Source organism: Anolis sagrei, chromosome Y (assembly GCF_037176765.1).
Source record: "Anolis sagrei isolate rAnoSag1 chromosome Y, rAnoSag1.mat, whole genome shotgun sequence".
Taxonomy (NCBI): domain Eukaryota; kingdom Metazoa; phylum Chordata; class Lepidosauria; order Squamata; family Dactyloidae; genus Anolis; species Anolis sagrei.
This window is the reverse complement of record NC_090035.1, coordinates 74,439,752-74,453,669: the sequence shown is the minus strand read 5'-3', so window position 1 is coordinate 74,453,669 and position 13,918 is coordinate 74,439,752. Positions and strand designations below refer to the sequence as shown.

General features: G+C 44.0%; 1 protein-coding gene across 1 annotated transcript in view; it reads right to left on the bottom strand.

Annotated features, from left to right (window-relative positions):
- LOC137095262 (cation channel sperm-associated auxiliary subunit gamma-like) overlaps window positions 1-9,859 on the bottom strand; it is an 85,413-nt gene extending 75,554 nt beyond the window's left edge. The window contains exons 1-3 of the mRNA XM_067461715.1: window positions 9,811-9,859; window positions 2,274-2,512; window positions 986-1,039 (exon numbers count right to left, since the gene is read on the bottom strand). Of these exons, the coding sequence (XP_067317816.1) occupies window positions 986-1,039; window positions 2,274-2,489 (270 nt within the window). The 5' untranslated portion in view covers window positions 2,490-2,512; window positions 9,811-9,859. The remainder of the gene's footprint in view (window positions 1-985; window positions 1,040-2,273; window positions 2,513-9,810) is intronic.
- Window positions 9,860-13,918: the final 4,059 nt, after the last annotated feature.

Genomic DNA, 13,918 nt, shown 5'->3' with positions numbered 1-13,918 from the left:
TAGCTGTTGTTATTGCACTGCTCCAAAGGTTTGGTCCACAGCCAAGTTTTTATCATTCTTCTAAAGGACAGGAGGGAGGGGGCTGACCTAATCTCACTAGGAAGGGACAATCACTGAGATGGCCCTCTCTCTTGTCCTTGCCAATTGGGCCTGTGACAGTGGTGGAACAGAGAGCGGGGCCTCACCAGAGGATCTTAACCTCCACGATAATTCATAGAGTGAGATAATTCATAGAGTGAGATGCATAGAGTGAGATGTGAGATGGGCTGGGGCCATATATTTATTTATTTATTTAGCAATTTTGTATACCGGTCTTCTCCCCTCTATCGGGGGACTCGAGCCGGTTTCCAACAATAAAATCACAAAACAGTAATTAAAAACATCATATAACATATTCAATTAAAACGTTATAACAGCAAAATTCAATCACATAATAACAATGGTCAGTCGTCATAGTGAATTCGTTGTCCATCATTCATTGTCATCTATCCGATTACAGAAATATTGATTCACTCGTCGAAAGCCAAACCCCATAGCCAGGTTTTCACCCATTTTCTGAACAACAGAATGGAGGGGGCAGTTCTGATCTCCAGTGGGAGAGAGTTCCAGAGTCAAGGGGCCACCACCGAGAAGGCCCTGTCCCTCGTCCCCACCAGACACTGCTCATCTTCATTTCTAAGCTGAAGAGCCAGCATTGTCCATAGACACCTCCAAGGTCATGTGGCCAGCATGACTGTATGGAGAGCTGTTACCTTCCCGCTCGAGAGGTACCTATTGATCTACTCACATTTGCATGTTTTCGAACTGCTAGGTTGGCAGAAGCTGGGGATGACAGAGGAAGCTCACACTGCTCCCTGGATTCAAACCTGTGATCTTTCTGTCAACAACCTTAGCTCCGTGGGCTTCTGGAAGTACGCTTGAAATTTGAATTCACCTCCCACCAAGATCCGGTAGGCTTTGGCCAAGTTTGCAGCCTTGCCCTTACCAGTGTTTTGCAGGTCAGGTTAATTTTCAAGTAGTATGGAAACCCCAGGTATTTCTGTAAAAGAAGAGAGTTATTTCCGCTGCAGTTTCCATTTGGAGAACACAACGTTGAATAACATCGCCACAAAGCCCAAAAAACTCATAGCAAACCCATCACCACAAAGTCTTGCAAATGTGGACAAGTTTGTGTCTGAATCTCTGCAGAGCCATCATTTAAAATTCTAAATGATTGATGACCAGTTCGGCAACACTGCATAAATGCAGTATTAGTTCTTCTCATGAACCATTCTTTCCTATTGGAGATGCAGGATATCCTATTCTCCCTCATCAATTAGTCTTGCTTGTGTGCTTTCCGTAGGGACATCTGAAAACAGAATGTTGGAGCAAACAGTCTGAACCAGTAGTTTTAATGTTCTTATGACTCCAGTATCCCACTTCCATCCCCACTCCGATATCCCATCTACACTGCCATATAATGCAGTTTGAAACTGTATTGTATGGCCAGCACAGACTCATACAATGCAATTTAATTGCATTATATGAGTCTACACTGACCTTATAATTTAATAAAAATGTCGTGTGAGGAGCAACTTGAGAAACTGCAAGTCGCTTCCGGTGTGAGAAAATTGGTCGTCTGCAAGGACATTGCCCAGGGGACACCAGGATGTTTTGATGTTTTACCATCCTTGTGGGAGGCTTCTCTCATGTCTCTGCAAGGGGAGCTGGAGCTGACAGAGGGAGCTCATCCATGCACTCCCCAGATTCGAACCTACGACCTGTTGGTCTTAAGTCCTGTTGGCACAAGGGTTTAACTCACTGCACCACCAGGACTCCTATATAATTAAATGCATGATATGAGTCTACACTGACCATTTCAAACTGCATTATATGGCAGTGTAAATGGGGCCCTGAAGAGCTCTATATGGCTTATAATGAACACAGCTTCAGTTGAAGGCCTATGGGCAAAGGTATGATAGCTGGGACCCAATGCCGAGATAGCACAGCGAATGAGAGATGCAGGTGTAACAGAGTCGTGGCAAGATAGTTCGCCAGAAAAGGGGGGGGGGGGGACAACAAACAGTCAAGAATAGTGCTTAAGGATATCCAGATATTGTATATAAACACATTCAAATACGTAACGTCTTCACTTCTCAAATTTTTACCCTTGTCGTGCAACCAGCATTGGGTCCCAGCTATCATATTTTTGGCAACCTGTGTAACCCAATAGCCCTTCTGGATCTTCTCCTTTCTCTCATCTCCCACTTCTCAACATGGATGCGAGTACTCACTGCGTTTTTGTCATCAGGGTCTATGGCCGAATCCACCAGCTCCTTGAAGACATCCTTTACTGAGGGAATTTCACGCTGCTGAAAGAAGACGTTCCGGTCACCTCCGAGGTTATCAAACCTGTTGACTACGGCCAACCACTTACATTCTGAGTCTGAGAGCGTATATCTGGGATGCAGGAGGAAGAGGAGCAGCCTGGCCACAAGAAACCTCCACATGACAGACCTTCTCAGAGGGGAACCTATCAAATGGACAAATAAATACAAAAGTCAGATTCTTATTTAAATCACCCTCTGAGCTTCATGTGTGATAGGACGTTTATGTACATATCCATTCACAAGGAATTCCACGGCATTATAGCCTTTTTCCCAATGCTTGATCACACTTCAATGTGTCTATAAAAGAGAGAATAAAATAGTAATAATAATAATTATTATTATTATTATTATTATTATTATTATTATTATTATTATTTATACTCCGCCACCATCTCCCCAAGGGACTCGGAGCGGCTTACATGAGGACAAGCCCTACAACACACCAATAAAAGAAGTTTGATACACAACAGTGAGGTTCAATGGAGCTGGGAGGAATCTCAGTAGTCTATCGCATAAATGTACTATTAGGATTAGAATTGCTCTACCTTAGTTGTTTCCAGACCAGCTTTTAGGATTGTTTTTGGATTGAATTTCAGAGAGCATATATGGAGTACAAAGGTACTCTATTTATTTTTTTTTGTCGTGTCAGGAGTGACTTGAGAAACTGCAAATCGCTTCTGGTGTGAGAGAATTGGCCGTCTGCAAGGACGTTGCCCAGGGTAAGCCCAGATGATTTGATGTTTTATCATCCTTGTGGGAGGCTTCTCTCATGTCCCCGCATGAGGAGCTGGAGTCGATAAGAGGGAGCTCATCCGCCTCTCCCCGGATTTGAACCTGCGACCTGTCCTGCCATCACAGGGGTTTGAACCTGCGACCCGGATTTGAACCTGCGACCTGTCCTGCCATCACAGGGGTTTAACCCACTGCGTCACCGGGGGCTCCAAGGTATTCTATTATGTTTGATATCATCTGTTTCCAAATTAGATCTCAGAACTATTTCTAGATTGTGTTTGAATGGTTTTGGGCCCTTTCTATACTGCCATATAATCCAGATTATCAAAGCAGATAACTCAGGGCCCTTCCACACAGCCCTATATCCCAGAATATCAAGGCAGAAAATCCCACAATATCTGCTTTGAACTAGGTTATCCGAGTCCGCACTCAGATAATGTGGGATTTTCTGCCTTGATATTCTGGGATATAGGGCTGTGTGTGGAAGGGTCCTTAGATTATCTGCTTTGAACGGGATAGGAGTCTACATTGCCACTGATCTCAGGGAAAATTGGATAAAAATGTCATTAAGGTGGTATCTGACCCCCAAAAAATTAGGGAAAATATATAAAAATACAAGTTCGACCTGTTGGAAGTGTAAGAAGAAAGAAGGCTCTTATTTCCACATGTGGTGGACCTGCGAGAAAGCAAAAAGTTATTGGAAGATGATACGAAAAGAAATTCAAAATATGTTAAAAATTAAGCTACCAATGAAACCAGAATTGTTCCTGTTGGGAATGTATGACAACATGGAAAAAAATAAGGATAAGATTCCTATTCCTAGCATTAACGGCTGCAAGGATGTGTTACGCAAAAAAATGGAGACAAACAGAAACACCGGAAGAAGATGAATGGATGATAAAATTGCTGGATATCAGCAATCTAGATAGACTCACTTTTCTATTATTGAAAAACAAAGAAACTGGAAGAAAGGAAACAGACTGGAGAGACGTTACCAAATACTTAAAGGACAAGAAGAAAGAGATATTGATCTAGAGACAGGAGGAGAAACGAGGATGAAAACCATAGAGGAAGGGAAAGAAAGACAGAAGAGAAGAAAGATAAAGAAGATTATTTTTTTTTATTCTTTTTTTTTTTTTTTTTGAATGAGAAGAACGAACAGAAGATTTTTGGAAGACACCAGGAGGTCAAGATATTTTCTTTTAACTTTCTTTTCCCCCCTTTTTCTTTTGGTCCCCTTTCTTTTTTTTTTTTCCTTTTCTGTTTCTTTCCCTTTCTTTTCTTTCCCTATTTTCTTCTCATTTCCTTTTACTTTTACCCCATACCCATCCCCTTATTTTACTGTTATTTGAAAACATCAATAAAGATTATTTAAAAAAAAAAAGGAGTCTACATTGCCATATAATCTAGTTCAAAACAGATAATCTGGATTTTATATGGCAGTGTGGATTGGGCTGTAAAGGCATTTTATGTCCTTAATCTTTGTACTGTTTTAACATTGGATCTGAATGAGCATTTCAACTGTTTTAGTATCGGAGCTTTACTTTCATAATCTGACTCTGGCAGCAAAGGCAACTTGTTCCCCTACCACATCATTAATGCCATGCGAGCGTCTTTGCCTTTTGATTAATCCCACCCAAAACAGAGCTTTGCCTTTGGTTGCTATCAGCTCTTTTGGATGGGAGATAGAACGTAGAACGTTCCAAAAGTTTTGTTCTTCCGATTTAGTTTCTGTCAACACACTTCACTATTCTGTTTGTATGCCCTAAATATGAAAATATATAGATGAAATACAGCAATTCCATTTTTCCTGTGTTCTCAATGGCAAGGGTATTATAAAATTCATTGTCTTCCAAACAACTCGGATGCATAAAGAAATGAAAAAGGAACTAGAATCATGGAACAAACTTAACCTTTCACTCTTAGGTAGAATAGCGACTATAAAAATGAGTGTGTTACCCAAACTGCTATTCCTTTTCCAAAACCTACCCATCATCAGAAACAACAGAACCTTCAAGGAATGGAACAACACGATATCTAAGTTTATCTGGAGAAATAAAAGACCCAGAATAAAACATACAATAATGACAATGCCACTAGACAAAGGGGGGTTTGGACTACCAAATATGCAACTATACCATGACGCGTGCGCCCTGACATGGATCCAGGACTGGACAAAATTAACTAACATCAAGATATTGACTATCGAGGGCTTTGAGCTCCGAAAGGGCTGGCACGCGTACCTCTGGTATGGAGGAGTTAAAAAGGAAGGAAACTTCGGAAACCATTTTGTGAGGTCCGCGTTGATAAGAGTCTGGGAAAGATATAAAAGATATCTCTTCCATAGAACACCACTATGGATCTCACCCTTGGAGGCAAACCAACGCAGACTACTGGGGTGGGTCCAATGGCCCTCATATAGAGATATCCTCCTTAAAAAGAATGGGTCTAGGTAACTTAGATCTCAAAAGGACATAGCCAAAGATTTTAGGAACATCTCATGGTTCCAGTATACTCAGATCAAAGAAAGCTACAGAGAGGATAAAAAGCTGGGATTTGGAGAGGAAGATGACCTGTGGGATAGAATTCAAAAAAGTAAAAGGAAAACAACAACGCTATTATATAAAAACTTATTGGGATGGGCTACAGAAAAGGAGCTGATTAAAAACTCAATGGTTGTCTGGGTGAAAAACATAGGTAGAAGCATTCAATTAAAGGAATGGGAAACAATATGGGTGAAAAGACTCAGATACACCTATGCTTCAGACCTAAAGGAGAACTGGCTGAAAATGTTGCACCGCTGGCACTTAACCCCACAGAAAATTGCAAAAATGTATAGGAAAGCGGATAATAGGTGCTGGAAGTGTAAAGCGAAAGAGGGCTCCTTCTACCACCTATGGTGGTCATGCCCTAAAACTAAGGAGTACTGGGGGAGGATTAATAAAGAGTGCAGAAAAATTTTAAGGATGAAAATACCGATGAACCCAGAAATATATTTATTAGGAATGTATGACCTAAAGTTATTCCCCGATAATAATATGGAAAAGTTGTTTACTTTTTTTGTAACTGCAGCAAGGATGACCTTTGCTAGAAAATGGAAACAAGACGCAATACCATCAAGATCAGAATGGCTGGAAAAACTATTGGACGTACAGGAAATTGACGAATTGACCTTCTGGATTAGACAACACAACGGAAAAGGAACTGTTATGACGGACTGGAGCTTGCTCAAAAGTTATATAGAAAATGAAATATACTGAAATGAGACTAGCATTGGTTAGAAAGTGAGGAGAGAAGATAGGTAATAGAATTACAGAAAGAAGATATATATCAGAAAGTGGACGAGATGAGAGGAAGTCGATTTTAAACTTTAGAGTAGGGGGGGTAGGGGGGTAGATTGGGGGAGGGTAGTTTTGTAGGGAGGGGGGAGGGGAGGGTTGGCACCGGGGCTATCTGTTTGTCAGTCTGTTTGTTTGTTTCCCTGTAACGTGGATATTGTCACCCATGCACTTCCCTTTCTTCCCATATGTATATGTTCATTTTATACTGCAAAATCAATAAAAATTTATTAAAAAACAAACAAACAAACAACTCGGATGCATTCTTTTGTGAGATTGTTGCAAATTTTAGTCATGAGATCAGTAACTCTTATTAATGTTTTCCTTTTTATCTGTGACTTCCTATATGGCTGTGTGGTGATTTTGTTGTTGTATGCCAATAAAAGCTGTGTACTGTATACCCTATAAACCATGTTTTTAAAATGTATTAACAAGGATCTAATATTCTGTCCATTGTCAGCCCTAGCTTCTGCCAACCTAGCAGTTCAAAAACATGCAAATGTGAGTAGATCAATAGGTACCACTCCGGCGGGAAGGTAATGGTGCTCCATGCAGTCATACAGGCCACATGACCTTGGAGGTGTCTATGGACAATGCTGGCTCTTCGGCTTAGAAATGGAGATGAGCACCAACTCCCAGAGTTGGACACGACTGGACTTTATGTCAGGGGACAACCTTTACCTAATATTCTGTCAGGCTTTCATGGCTGGAATCACTGGGTTGTAGTAGTTTTTTCGGGCTATATGCCCATGTTCTAGAAGCATTCTCTCCTGACATTTCACCTGCATCTATGGCAAGCATCCTCAGAGTTTGTGATGCTTGCCATTGATGCAGGCGAAACATCAGGAGAGAATGCTTCTAAAACATGGCCATATAGCCCGAAAAACCTACAACAACCCAGCGGTCTAATATGTGTTGGAACTGTCAAAAGAATGTGGGCACCATTTTTCCTATATGTAGTAAGCCCAAATGTTCTGAATAGGAATCCATTGTATGATTGAATTGGGACTATTGAAGGATCAGCATGAAGAGATGTTGAAGAATCCTACAGAACAATATATGTTAACGGCAGCAATAATTATGTATGTGCTACAAAAAGAAATCATGCCTATCTTGCCAAAAGAATACTAGATTGCTTCTGACTCCATCTACATTGTAGAATTAATGCTGTTTGGCACCCCTTTAGCAGCCATGGCTCAATGATATGGAATCCTAGGAGTTGGTTTGGTGAGGCACCAGCACTATTTGGCAGAGAAGGCTAAAGATCTTGTTAAACTACAACTCCCAGGACTCCACAGCATTGAGTCATGGCTGTTAAAGGGCTGACAAACAAGATTAGTTCTGGGTTGTTATAGGTTTTTTCGGGCTATATGGCCATGGTCTAGAGGCATTCTCTCCTGACGTTTCGCCTGCATCTATGGCAAGCATCCTCAGAGGTAGTGAGGACTGTTGGAACTAGGAAAAAGGATTTATATATCTGTGGAATGACCAGGGTGGGACAAAGGACTCTTGTCTGCTGGAGCTAGGTGTGAATGTTTCAACTGATCACCTTGATTAGCATATAATGGCCTAGAGTGTTTGAAGAATACAGGCAGTTCCTGAGTTACAAACATCCGACCTACAAATGACTCCTAGTTAAGAATGGGCGTGAGGCAATAGTACGTGAGAGAAATCTACCCCTTGGAAGAGAAATCCCCTCCTGGAAGAGTTACTATTGTTGGAATTCAACTCCACACTGCCCAAGTCTCAAGTCCTCAACAAGGAGCAGTTATTTTAGTAGATTCCCTTCTAAGGGCCCTTTCACACAGCCCTATATTCCAGAATATCGCTGAAAATCTCAGAGTATCTGCTTTGAACTGGGTTATCTGAGTTCACACTCAGATAATGTGGGGTTTTCTGACTTGATATTTTGGGATAGAGGGCTGTGAGGAAGGGCCCCGAATGGCAGTTGGAATGTATTTTGTCCTCTCCCTTTCTGTTTCTACTCTCATTCTGATTGGTTAAAAGGGATATTTTTCTACTGCAAGCTTTTTGAATCTGCCTTCTGCCTTCTTACACTTCAGTATGGAGAGTATGTGCTCTGTGCTTTGAGATCTCTCTCTGCTTGTGTGCCAGGAGAGATGTAGTAATTGAGTCTTTCGTTCTCTTTGAAACCTTAGAAGAGATGGGTGTTAGACGGGCGGCTCAACCCATTACGCAAAGTAAGCATTTGCAGTATAGTTGATTTTGCCCAGGGGTGCTCTTGAGGGAAAATAGACCTTGACATATGCGGGTTGTTGTTACCGGGATGTATAGTTCACCTACAATCAAAGAGCATTCTGAACTCCACCAATGATGGAATTGAACGAAATATGGCACACAGAACTCCCACGATGAACAGTAAATATATATCAGTGATAGGTTGGGAGGGGAGGGGCGCCAAAATACTGTTTGCTTACCGTTGAAAATTACCTAGGGCCACATCTGGTGTTAGAGTAGTTCAGACCCTGTTCTTTACTATTAGGAAACATAGTTGTTACTGTATTTATTATTGGGTTGTTGTAGGTTTTTTCGGGCTATATGGCCATGGTCTAGAGGCATTCTCTCCTGACGTTTCGCCTGCATCTATACCAAGCATCCTCAGAGGTAGTGAGGTCTGTTGGAACTAGGGAAAAGGGTTTATATATCTGTGGAATGACCAGGGTGAGACAAAGGACTCTTGTCTGCTGGAGCTAGGTGTGAATGTTTCAACTGACCACCTAGATTAGCACATAATGGCTTGACAGAGCCTAGAGCAAACTTTTGTTGAGAGGTGATCTAATCTAATCATCTAATCACCTCTCAACAAAAGTTTGCTCCAGGCACTGTCAAGCCATTATATGCTAATCTAGGTGGTCAGTTGAAACATTCACACCTAGCTCCAGCAGACAAGAGTCCTTTGTCTCACCCTGGTCATTCCACAGATATATAAACCCACTTTCCCAGTTCCAACAGACCTCACTACCTCTGAGGAAAACCCACAACAGCCCACTTCCTTCCTTGTTTTGATTTCTGGGCGGGTTGTTTCTGTAGCAAAGGAGAAGGCAGGCCATCCCTTCCCCACTTTGGGCCCTTTCTGTGTGTATATGGCTTTGCATGGGATGAGGATGGTTTCCAAAGGAGAGCCTCCAAGGAGATTCCCTCTCTGGGAACAACCTCCCCAGTCCAGAGCCACTTCCGGTCGGAGGCCCCGCCCTCCTGAGGGAGGCCACGCCCCTCGCGCGTCATGACCCCCACTTTCACATCGCTATGGCGACCTCCGCCTGTCTCTCCGTTAAGGGCAAAGGCCTTCCCGGCCTCTCCGCCTCGGTTCCCCTCCGCCCTCTCCCTCCTTCCCGGCCTCTGAAGCCCACCCCGCCAAGGAGGCCTCCTCGGGCGACGCTCCGTCCCGCCCTCACAGCCGTTGCTCGCTTTCTGCGCATGCTCGGGAAAAGGGGGCGGGGCTGCCGTGACGCAAAGCGCGAGGGCCAATCAGAGAGGAGCGGTTTCCATGGAGACAAACGGAGGGGAGGGCTGCCGTCAAGCGAGGCCCGTCGCGCTGAATGTCGTAAGGGGCGGGTTGCAGATTCATGGACGACAGTGGAAGCGCAAGAAGCTCATCTTCCACAAGTGCAGCCATCCGATTGGGTCTAGGGACTGTCATCTGAAGGGAAGGAAGGTCTAGAAACCGCCATCAGATTGGAAGGGAGATGTAGACACCGCCATCTGAAGGGGAGGGGGATCTAGAAACCGCCATCCGAGTGGAGGGGGGGGGGTCTAGACACCGCCTTCTGAAGGAAAGTCAAGAAACCATCATCTGAAGAGAGGGAAAGTCTAGAAAACGCCATCTGATTGCGAGGGAGATCTAGACACCGCCATCTGAAGGAAAGGAAAGTCTAAAAACCGTCATCTGAAGTGGAGGAAAGTCAAGAAATTGCCATCCAATTGGGAGGGCGATCTAGACACCGCCATCTGAAGGGAAGGAAAGTCAAGAAACCGCCATCTGAAGTGGGGGGAAGGCAAGAAATTGCCATCCAATTGGGAGGGCGATCTAGACACCGCCATCTGAAGGGAAGGAAAGTCAAGAACCCGCCATCTGAAGTGGGGGGAAGGCAAGAAATTGCCATCCAATTGGGAGGGCGATCTAGACACCGCCATCTGAAGGGAAGGAAAGTCAAGAAACCGCCATCTGAAGTGGGGGGAAGGCAAGAAACCACCATCCGTTTGGGAGGGAGATCTAGACACCGCCATCTGAAGAGAAGAAAGGTCTAGAAACCACCATCTGAAGTGGGGGAAAGTCAAGAAACCGCCATCCGATTGAGAGGGAGATCTAGACACCGCCATCTGAAGAGAAGGAAAGTCAAGAAACCACCATCTGAAGTGGGGGAAAGTCAAGAAACCGCCATCTGATTGTGAGGGAGAACTAGACACCGCCATCTGAAGAGAAGGAAGGTTTAGAAACCACCATCTGAAGTGGGGGAAAGTCAAGAAATTGCCATCCAATTGGGAGGGCGATCTAGACACCGTCATCTGAAGGTAAGGGAAGTCAAGAAACCACCATCTGAAGTGGGGGGAAGGCAAGAAACCGCCATCCGCTTGAGAGGGAGATCTAGACATCGTCATCTGAAGGGAAGGAAAGTCAAGAAACCGGCATCTGAAGAGAAGGAAGGTCTAGAAAACGCCATCCGATTGCAAGGGAGATCTAGACACCGCCATCTGAAGGGAAGGAAAGTCAAGAAACCACCATCTGAAGTGGAGGAAAGTCAAGAAACCGCCATCCGATTGGGAGGGAGATCTAGACACCGCCATCTGAAGGGAAGGAAAGTCAAGAAACCACCATCTGAAGGGGAGGTAGGTCAAGAAACCACCATCTGAAGAGAAGGAAGGTCTAGAAAACGCCATCTGATTGGGAGGGAGATCTAGACACCGCCATCTGAAGGGAAGGAAGGTCTACAAACCGCCATCTGAAGAGAAGGAAGGTCTAGAAAATGCCATCCGATTGCGAGGGCAGTCTAGACACCGCCATCTGAAGGGAAGGAAAGTCTAAAAACTGCCATCTGAAGAGAAGGAAGGTCTAGAAACCACCATCTGAAGTGGGGGAAAGTCAAGAAACCGCTATCCAATTGGGAGGGAGATCTAGACACCGCCATCTGAAGGGGAGGGAGGTCAAGATTGGGTGGGAGATCTAGACACCGCCATCTGAAGGAAGGTTAGGTCTAGAAACCACCATCCCATTGGGAGGGAGATCTAGACACCACCATCTGAAGAGAAGGAAGGTCGGTCTACAAACCACCATCTGATGGTGAGGGAGATCCAGACACCGCCATCTGAAGGGGAGGGGGATCTAGACACCACCATCTGAAGGAAAGTAAAGTCAAACCACCATCTGAAGGGGAGGAAAGTCAAGAAACTGCCATCTGAAGAGAAGGAAGGTCTAAATAACAACAACAATAATAACAACTTTATTTTTAAACCCTGCCACCATCTCCCCAAGGGGACTAGGGGCAGCTTACAAGGGGACAGGCCCAAAGATTACAGATAAAAACAACCACATTAAAATCAGTCAAATAAAAACATAACACAATCACAAAACAACATCATAAGAACAATATCATGGCTGAAAACAAAAATTGAAGCTGGGTTGAAGCTCAAATAAGTGCAATGATTCGTAAGTAGAGCCGAGGGAAAGTGCAAAAATTCAAATGGGCTGGGCTAGAAGGAATGCCTTTAGCCATGGTTTGACTTTTACCTGTTGTGTCAGTCCTACATTACCATTCAAGGGGTATATGGCTCAACTGGTGTCCAGAGAAGGATGGCTGAAATGGTCAAAGGTTTGGAAGCCAAGACTCCCTCTAAGGAGTAACTGAAGAAGCTGGGTCTGCTTGGCTTGGAGAAAAGAAGGCAGAGAGATGACTTGATAGCTATGGTTAAATATCCAAAAGGACGATCCATTGAGGAGGGGGCAAGCTTGTTGTCTGTGGCTCTGGAGGCTAGGACATGGGGCAGTGGATGCAAATTGCAGAAAAAGAGATTCCAACATTGGGAAGAACTTCCTGACTGCAAGATCTCTAGGAAAATCCATAAAGCACTACAGCACATCCATCTATCTTCCTTCCTTCCACTACTTCATGGATGTAAGAAAAGTTAGAGCAACACACTAAGGGGATACCTGGGTTGTTGTGAGTTTTCCAGGCTGTCTGGCCATGTTCCAGAAGCATTCTCTCCTGACGTTTTGCCCACATCTATGGCAAGCATCCTCAGAGGTTGGGAGGTTTGTTGGAAACTAGACACACATCTTAAGAATGCACATCTTAAGAGACAGGCATCTCGAGCTCTGAGGATGACCTGAGAAGGAATCCCACTGGAGCATTGCAGCACACCAACATACCTGGGAGTTACCCTGGACCGTGTTCTGACTTATAAGAAGCACTGCTTGACTATCAAGCAAAAAGTGGGTGCTAGAAATAATATCATACGAAAGCTGACTGGCACAGCCTGGGGATCACAACCAGGCACAGTGAAAACATCTGTCCTTGTGGTTTGCTACTCTGCTGCTGAATACTTACGCCCAGTGTGGAACACATCTCACCATGTTAAAACAGTGGATGTGGCTATTAATGAGACATGCCGCATTATTACAGGTTGCCTATGCCCTACACCACTGCAGAAATTATACTGTTTAACTGGTATTGCACCACCTGATATCCGTCAGGAAGTAGCAGCCAGTAATGAAAGGACCAAGGTAGTGACACCTCCAGCCCATCCTCTGTTTGGATATCAGCCAGCAAGCCAATGACTTAAATCAAGAAACAGCTTCCTAAGATCTATAGAGATGCTCACAGGAATGCCTCAGCAAGCGAGAATCCAAAAGTGGCAGGCTAAATCCCGGACTGGGCACACAGGAAGACTGGGCAACTTGGTACTGAACATACTGCGCTTTGGCACCACGAGATACAAAGCCAACCTTAAGAAATGGGACCACCAAGTGGAGTCCACAACATGCGAGGGTGGAGAAGAGCAAACCACAGATCATTTACTATAATGCGGTCTGAGCCGCACTACAACAGAGGACCTTCTTACAGTGACACCAGAGGCACTCCAAGTGACCAGCAAAGGAAATTTAGCATAATATCAAGTTTTTAACTTTGTGGTTTTTTATACATTCTAACTGTATTCTCAATTTGCTTCTGACACGATAAATAAATTTTTTTTGCAAACTTGGATACTCCCTCCAGGTATTTTGGACTTCAACTCCCACAATTCGGAATTGTGGAGGTTGAATTCCAAAACACCTGGAGGGAATGCCCAAGAGTGCTCATGGCTGCCCCAATGTCTTGATACTGCATTACTATGAAACACAGAAGCATGTTCACCATGTCTTTGGTACAGTATTAAGACACACAATGATACACCCATCATTTTTTAAATGCCTTTGAGGTTTTGCTTGGGACTCTTGCACCCAAAGCCTCATTCCGGTAAATA